Source organism: Branchiostoma floridae, chromosome 18 (assembly GCF_000003815.2).
Source record: "Branchiostoma floridae strain S238N-H82 chromosome 18, Bfl_VNyyK, whole genome shotgun sequence".
NCBI classification, from domain to species: domain Eukaryota; kingdom Metazoa; phylum Chordata; class Leptocardii; order Amphioxiformes; family Branchiostomatidae; genus Branchiostoma; species Branchiostoma floridae.
The window spans coordinates 10,061,125-10,069,699 of NC_049996.1; the positions used below are offsets into that span (position 1 = coordinate 10,061,125).

The following is an 8,575-nucleotide window of genomic DNA, read 5'->3' on the forward strand; positions in this document are numbered from 1 at the left end:
ATATTTGCTCACCACAACAGGAGCCAAAGTTGGGGTAACGCCTTCTAACAAAAGCGACAAACCACTTGCGGTCGCCTAAGGCATGTGTGCCGTGACCCGTACGTCACCTTTCGTTCTAAGTATTGCAGCTCTGTGCAGCTCAGCTCAGCTCTGTACACTTTAAGGGTCTGAGGTTCACATAGTGTTTAGCTGTTGTAGGTTGATCTTGCACGAAGTCGGTAGACAACAATATGGCTAAGTACAACGTTAACGTAGAGAAGGAAAACATACCGAGAGGCAAAATAGGTCTTCAATTCGTCTTGGCAGGGCTTGTTTTCCTGTTGGCATGTCTTGTAGTCGTGATCGTTCTTGTTTACGTCCATATGGCAGCGGCCATTGCTGACCTGTCGCGCAGACTTGAGTCTGTGGAAGGCAGTCTCCGTTCTGCAGGAGACCTCAGTATCATTCCGGGAGGCAGGAGCGCCGAAGGGCAAGGCTACAAGTACGTACAAGACTCCGCCAAGAACAAGGTTAGTCTGGGTTGTATTGCATGCAGAGAAGACATTGTAGAAAGACTAATATCCCTTTGCAATAGAGAAGAACTCTATCCCTAATTCCATGGTAAAAGACAATAAGAAAAACATCATCTCATCAGGCTATTAATAGTATCAAGCCATATATTCCATGCAAGGTTAACTTATTAAGCTTTGGTACACGGTAACTCAACTTTGCATACATGATCATATGAACAGAGATCTTACAATGTATTGACTGCATGCTATGTTGATTCAGCAGTCCATAGGACGGTCTCGCCGAAGTGATTTGAAGGACAACCTGGCAGGTACTAATAACTTCCTCATATTATACAGCGATTTCCTCACGTTATATAGCAGAACTGCCAGTTAGCATCGTTTAGTATATTGACCTTATTTGATGGACTCGTGTTCATTACACTGTACGGACTTTCAAGTAAAACATGTTCTATTTTTAGAAGGGAAGAAAAATGCAGAAGTATCTTCAAGCTAAAACGAAAGCGATAACACCCCTCCTTTGTTTACAATAAGCTAACGGGCAAACGTGATTTGTAATCTATGTTACAGGCTCCTGTGAGTCATACGAGCTCCAGTGCAGGAACAGAAACTGTGTCAATACTGCTTTTGTGTGTGACCAGGAAGATGACTGTGGAGACGGATCTGATGAAGAAAATTGTGGTAAGTGATACCTTCTTTACATATTAAACTTTGTATCTTTTGAGTCAGACGTTTTTGAGGGGTTAAATGCAGAGGCCTTGTAAATCAAATTTGACTTCTTCTTTCTTTACCTAATGCTTATCATGAAGGTATGGATCCTTGTGAGGCACATCTATGCCAGAACAACGCCACCTGCCGGGCCAGGGTGGATGGGTACACCTGTACTTGCACTAAAGGCTGGTATGGAAAGTATTGCCAACACAGTGAGTATATATGACCATATGATACACCATTACTTTCTGTATTGTACATAACATCAACACAGGGAATAACATTTGATACCTTCTTACCATAATCTTAGGGTAGAACTTAGAACGTATTCTTGATAAATCAAAGTTAAATGCTGCTTTAATGCTAACTTCCTGTAATTTGTAATTATCTCCACCACATGAGTCGCTCATAGATATCTTGTATTTTTTTTCACTGTAGGTAAACTGCAGAAGATAAGAAGGCTACGCCATGGGAAGAGCTATGGGATGGTACGTCTTTTCAGTGCAATTTTGTCTTTAGTTTTGCTTTTAACTTCATTCACAAAGAATTGGGCACTTAAACTATGATTTATCCATTCATCATTATTCATGGCTTATTCTATTTCAAATACCCAATGTTGCTTTTTCTAGGTTTCATTGCTGTCAGTGCACATTCCAGCCAAGACGGGTAAGTTACTCTCCACGTGAGGTGCTTTCTCACACAACCTTTTATCATATTTTATTCTGGTTTTACATCCTATATTTGCGTATTATGTATCACCACTGTAATGAACGTCGCTCTTTATTTCTCCTTTGAAAAGATACGAGATCAACTAAACCTGGCGAAGTACAAATGTCTTCCGGTAGGTGGAGCAGTTTTGAATCTATGTTACCCCATAGTCCTTGACCAAACGTCTCAAGGATGTGTAATAGTTGCTTATATTGACGAGTAATGTGTGTGATTATCGAATGATAAGAAACATATACAACATAAGATTTACAATAAGAAACATGAGATACATTCATGTACAATGATTGTCCATAAAGGAAGTTAAGAACTGACAAACTCATTTTGTCCTCAGGCCCGTTCACCCATTGGCAGGACATCGCAGAGAAACGGTTTGGATTGAAGAATGGTCAGCTAGAGATTAAAGAGTCAGGAAAATACTTCATCTACGGCCAGGTATGTATTAATTTCTCACGTAATTTCGTCTATCGTAATGATATGTTAGATTAACTTTTAAGTTTAGCTATGATTTGTCGTGTGGTGCAATCACGTGCACTTTAAGAGCTAAATATGTTACAATTAACAGTATTACGAGAATACTGGTAAAGGGGAGCTAATAAATGGAGAATTGTACCTTTTATAGCTTGACTTCGACAAAGAAGAGCATCATTTTCAGGCCATATATTCCATCAACAAGTTCCAGGAGCCACAGCTGACCTGTGTGTCGACCATGTTCGGCAGCCCGCCCAGACACACGTGCTACACCGCCGGGGTGCTGGACTTAGAGGCAGGAGACAGACTGGTCCTCTCCGTGCAGTGTACACAATGCTGGATATATACAGACAACGATACGACATTCTGGGGTGCGATCAAATTGTCTGCTGATGTCGAGATTAACTAAGAATAGTCATTTTGACATCATAGATAACGTTACTACCATGTGGCCTATGTACAATTCGCGAAACCAACAATATATGTGCACATTGTACGTTTGATTCTATGATTTTTTGGGATAACGACACCGATTCGTCTGCTGATGTTGAGTTTAACTAAGACTATTCCATTTAATATCATATGTAACGTTACTGCCATGCGACCTATATATATGTGTGTATATTAGTTATCAATAATTTTGAGAAAACAACAAAACATATGGGTATTGCATGCTTGACTTCATATAGGACATTGTCTATATAATATTTTATCTTATCCTGACAACACGTAAGACCCATATTTGCAATCACCCAGCGATCATGCTTAAACCCTTTTCTACGTATTTAGTAAATTGTCACAGAAAAATCCTTTCCAAATAGTTGTATATAGGTCATTTCGTTTTTAGAAAAGCAAACATTCCTTTTTGTTGATGCAAATATTTGGCATAGCTTTAAAGACAGCATATTTGAAATATAAGATTAAGACATGTCTCTCTTTTGCTATGTAGAACTCATTGTTTGGTGTCCACATTGTTCTAGGCTATAATTACCTCCATGAAATGTCATGGAGGTTATATTTTCTGTTATGTGTCTCTGTCTGTGTACAAGATTACTCAAGAACGGCTGGATGGATTGGTTTCATACTTGTTGTGTTAGTGGGGTGTGATGAAAACTCGAATCGATGAGATTTTGGACGCCGTATCTGTCGTTATAATTGATGTAATAATATCAGAAATCACCCCTATATCTGCGATATATTGGAACAGGCATCGTGCTTTAAGTGTTTGTTAATGGGCTTAGCTCCAAGCAGATAGTGAGGTGATTTGTATGACAGCTTTTTGGGGAACCCCGAGTTTTTTTACTATGATAATTAGTTTTATTTATGTCTGGTTAGGATATCATGGAGATGTGAAGCGTAAGTATAATTGTAAGAAGTTGAGGTACATTTAACGGTAATGCTTAACAGGTATGGATGTCTCACATACTGTATATCTTGCTTCCTTTGAAATGAAGAAAAGCAACGAATAAGCTGATTTGCATTAAAAGCTATGGTGTATTTAGCTTCAATTGTGTTGTGAATTCTTGAAGCATGGGAGCTTTTTAAAATAGACCATTCTTGGTATGACAACGTTAACGGCGTCTAGTAGTAACGGCAACCATGTATGGCGTAGTACTAGTTCTATACACCTCTGATAGCAGTACTAGTATCACTTTCCTTGGACTAGCAGCCTGTTATTCGTGTGCAGTCAACTGCATCATGTGTACACAATAGTGCGCACACACCTAACAATAGATCTTCTGGAAGGGACCATGTAATTTACAGGTAGGTATAATGTGTGTGTTTACTGCTAAAAAGCACAAACACAATGCAGATATAACATACAATCTAGGTACTGAATTTATTAAAATGATTGTTATAAAAATCAATTATTATTTTCAAGTTGAATGAGACACAAAACATCAACCATAGCCCACCACCGCCAAACATGGCTAATCCAAATGGGGTCATTGTAAAATTACGAGTCATGTGATTACAGACAGAAACCAGAGCTTGGGGGTACGTTCAACTCAGTTTCTTATCTTAAGATTGGCTGGACTACAAGTGGCAGAGCAATAGCAAGTAAAGGACTGAAGCAAGTGTAAACATGTCTTAAAATTCAGCAGTGAACACGAAATCATTCAACCAGAGAAATCAGATCTAAAGAACAGGTAGGTTTCATGCCATTACAGCGCAACTTGAAGGAAGCTACAGTATTGGTTTGCGGAAAACATTTCTTGGCATTTTAACAACTAACGTTAATAGAATTCAAGGTTTTGAAAACAGTAAGAGTACACAAGGTATTCTTCTCTAAGGAAACGTTGGATTGTCAAGACTCTAGCATGGCTGTGCAATGTAACGTTAGACGAGTCGGCCATTTTGGTCTTGTTCCTTTATTAATGCTTATCAATCAAAAGCCGTCTTATTTTCTTGGATATATGCTGTACTTTATATCGTTATTTCAAATTATTAATTTGCTTATTTAAATCTTCGTTCGCAAGGCCCAGCCAAGAAGTGTCTAGGCTATTAGTAAATTCTATCGTGTGACCACAACATGTTCAAAAAGAGGAAGTCGCCATTTTTTTACTCAACGTCGCTAATGTCGCTGACTCATTCTCATGCACAATGTTTTATATTTTTAGAAACACAACACAGTGGGTATTTCCAGACTAGCTACGTAAAAGGCTGGATTTGTAACGACAGGGATTCAATTCAACACCGTGTGGCACAAAACGTTGGTAGTGACTTTCTCCCCTCAGCAAAAGAAAATGGCGTCAAGCAACATGGCGTCCGGAAGGTCAAAGACGCTAGATTGCCTATACCTGTTACACCTCACCCTAGTATTAAGCCTGGGTGCTGGCACGGTCAAGAGCGCCGCAACTCGCTGCCCCGAATTCTGCCACTGTGAGGCTGATGAGGACGGACAGATCGTATCTTGCATCGGGTATGATCTGAAGAACATCCCGAAAGGACTACCAGTGGACACCGTACAACTGAATATACGGAACAACGATATAGAAATCCTAGACTTGAACGATTTAAAGCCCCTTTTGCGACTGCAAGGGCTGGACGTCTCCGAGAACAATATCAAGGCCATACAAGGAACATTTGAAGACTTTCCCAAGCTAACACAGGTCCAGCTTTACGACAATAAGTTGACAACTTTGTCGCCAGACACGTTCGGCAAGGCTGCTACACGGATGCACTATGTGTCACTGTTCAACAACCCATGGAACTGTGACTGTAACTTGGTATGGGTGAAAACACAGATAGACTCTGAGAATTCTTCCTTGTCTTCCCAAGGAGTGAAATGTGAGACACCAGAAGACTTACATGGTAACTACACCGCAGACATTGATGTGGACAAGCTAGTGTGTAAACAGACGCAAGGTCTGTCCCAACTTCAGATGATACTAATATCATCTATATTGCCAGTAGTTGTCCTTGCCATCATAATAGTTACTGTAATATCCTGTTATTACAAACGCCGTAAGCAATGACGTCAAGCTCTGACACGTGCCCAGCTTGATACAGGACCTGTAGGTTCACCGCACAATCAACCGCTACTCCAGCCTGACGGTCAAGCACATCCAGTCGAGATACCACAGCTTCCACCAGCACCTGGAAGGCAACCTGGTCTAGATCTGGAGAACCGTGAGCGACAACAGAATAATGATGACCTTGTTGTCCCTGTCAGGGCCGACGATAGGATTGCCTGTGCACCAAATGCTCCTGATAGTAAGTCACATATTCCTTATGTGTCTATTCATTATGTATGTAGTAATCCAGTACTTAGTACTAGTAATTGATCATGCTTCCTGTGTCATAAGTCTGATGACAAATATAATGGCACATAGATAAGACAGAATATGATGGACGTCTGGAAGCAAGTCTGTTGTCAATCCATAGACAAATGGAATAGCAATAATGAAGAGTTAACTCTTTGTCAGCTTTTTTATTTTTTATTGTTCCTACCTATCTATATGTCATGATAGGAAAATATAATCAATGTCACAGCTAAACTGATCATTTGGGGCTACAGTCGCGACCAAGATATTGTGGATATTTAAATGATCACATACATGTAGTAATGTCTGTTTACCCCACAACAGTAGAGACAACACCAACATTCGTCTCACTGGGATGTGTGCCAACAAGCACTACAATCACACTGGAGTGGCGTTTCCAAGGTGACCGCCAACCGGACTCCTGCGAGTTGCATCACGGGAGGGATTGGATTAAAGGCATTCGGAGGGACGAAAACGGACCCTGGAGGTACACAGTGAACGTCATGCCGGACACAGAGCACAGTTTCCAAGTCAGAGGCATATTTGATCGACAAGAAGGACGAGTCAGTGAAATCATCCAACTGCAAACCCTTCTTACAGGTAAAACCATTCACGAGTATCAAAATAAATCTAATACAAAACTAGGACACACACACACACACAAATACCTCCATTTTTCATGGAGGTAAAAGTGGAATAAACTCTTTTTATGTAACAGTATTTCTTCTGACTTTATGTTTATCTTGCCCAAGGTAGTAGCACAAATCTTCCTTTAAGTGGTTATTTTTATCTTTAGGCTGAAATTATGCTAAAACTGAGTTACGATGTAAATCATATACTCCTCCTATTTTCAGACAACTTACAGAAAGAATGCGAAGACGGTTGCACGGCCAGACAGTTCCTTAAAGACTTCTGCATAATAGGCGACAAGACCTACAAAGACTGGATGGAAAAACTTTGCAAAACGTTAGAAGGGACATGGGGGTTGACCGGCTGGTTACTAGACCGTGACTCAGATCCAGGCACATTCAAGCTGGAAAACCTCGAGTGGCAAAAGCTGAATTGTAAGAAAGTCATTTTAGTTTTTGGCGAGAGTTCCGACAAAACGTTGTATGAAGAAATGAATCTACAGACAGCTTTAATTGGGTTTCTCAAAGACACCAAGCAAGGAGGGGAACAACGGCTGATACCGATCAAAATGTCGTCTACAGTGGAGCTTCCTTCATACATGTCTGCTTTGGAGGAGCTTACTTTTGAAAATAACAAATACTTCTGGAAGCGGTTGATCACAGGACTTACAGATAAGCATATTTGTGTGATGGATAATAAAAATGGTGAAGTAAAGACCGTAAGCTCTTCTGTATAACCTTGAAGCCATTGTATACAAGTATGCCAACTTATCACTGTGTGACAACAACTAGAAGAAAAGTTTGTAAATGCAAGCCGTGATGTACCTTTTATGATACAGTAATTCTTTTTAGTATGTGAGGTACCGGTATGCTTCCGATGTTTTCATGAAAGTCGTGTGCCAGATATATGAACTTTTACATGTTCTGAAATTAGTTGCTTGTAAAATGTCACAAATTGCATGATGCTAACTCTTTGTGTAGAATTTAGGAATGCTTTCTTTTGATAATATGTCTTGAGATCTTAAGTGTGGGTTTGTCATTTTAAAGAACAATGTTTTGCACCAGGACTGCAGTCATTCGGTGTGATATAATAGAAGCTTTGATATTGTTTGTTTTGAACTGAGTAAGGAATGGAGGAAAAGGTCAGTTTGTTGATACCTCATTTGCTACACACAATGGGGTAAATATGGTAGCCATGGTAGTCTTACTTGATATTCAGTACGAGTGTTCCGTCCATTGTAATTGAATTAAGCTCAGATCTAGTGAGTTCAGTATAACTAAATAATAGGCGTTCCCTGATAGGCAGAGTTTGATGACTGTGAGGTCAGCCAGATAATTGTTTAGACTAACCTTTACAGACGTGTTTCTATAATTACTGGTACCACCTAGAGCTAAATATAGGTGTTTACCAAGATCTGTGCTATGATAACAGAAGATGTAAACATCAGTCTAAGGCTCTAAGCATTAGGCTGAAAGTCGTGTAGTCTACATGTACGAGTCTGTGTGCAGAAATCAAAAACAGATGACAAATTCAAATGTTATGAGCAAGTACAGCGTACCTTTGTCTTTATTAAGATCACAGCAAAATAAACCTGAGCTTATTCACATGTACTCATAATTTTTTCAGTAAGACATTTAAGTAGTAGTTATTGAAATACTTGGAAATACAGTTTTCATTCATATGGGACGCTACATCAAACTCTAAATAAATAACCACAAATTGTCCATAAATAATTCCATTTGAGGTAGATAAATGAGAACA

At 39.6% G+C, this 8,575-nt stretch overlaps 3 protein-coding genes across 4 annotated transcripts; all 3 read left to right on the plus strand.

Moving 5' to 3' along the window:
- The first annotated feature begins 76 nt into the window (after window positions 1–76).
- Window positions 77–3,476, plus strand: LOC118406266 (low-density lipoprotein receptor-related protein 1B-like). Of its 2 annotated transcripts, none has more exons than XM_035806196.1 (9): window positions 77–509; window positions 772–820; window positions 1,080–1,190; window positions 1,319–1,432; window positions 1,659–1,708; window positions 1,850–1,886; window positions 2,020–2,061; window positions 2,281–2,381; window positions 2,569–3,476. In XM_035806196.1, the coding sequence occupies exons 1-9, from the start codon at window positions 231–233 to the stop codon at window positions 2,824–2,826; spliced, it is 1,041 nt and encodes a 346-aa protein (XP_035662089.1). In that variant the 5' UTR covers window positions 77–230; the 3' UTR covers window positions 2,827–3,476. The 2 variants fall into 2 exon arrangements, with proteins under 2 accessions (XP_035662089.1, XP_035662090.1); XM_035806197.1 differs by having other exon boundaries at window positions 2,623–3,476.
- A 1,703-nt stretch (window positions 3,477–5,179) lies between these two features.
- On the plus strand, window positions 5,180–5,705 carry LOC118405392 (leucine-rich repeat-containing protein 3-like). Its single transcript, XM_035804889.1, has 2 exons — window positions 5,180–5,647; window positions 5,700–5,705. The coding sequence occupies exons 1-2, from the start codon at window positions 5,180–5,182 to the stop codon at window positions 5,703–5,705; spliced, it is 474 nt and encodes a 157-aa protein (XP_035660782.1).
- A 195-nt stretch (window positions 5,706–5,900) lies between these two features.
- On the plus strand, window positions 5,901–8,569 carry LOC118406265. The gene is made up of 3 exons (XM_035806195.1): window positions 5,901–6,134; window positions 6,509–6,784; window positions 7,039–8,569. Exons 2-3 carry the CDS (start codon window positions 6,688–6,690, stop codon window positions 7,548–7,550), a joined length of 609 nt encoding a protein of 202 aa, XP_035662088.1. The 5' UTR covers window positions 5,901–6,134; window positions 6,509–6,687; the 3' UTR covers window positions 7,551–8,569.
- The last annotated feature ends 6 nt before the right edge of the window (window positions 8,570–8,575 follow it).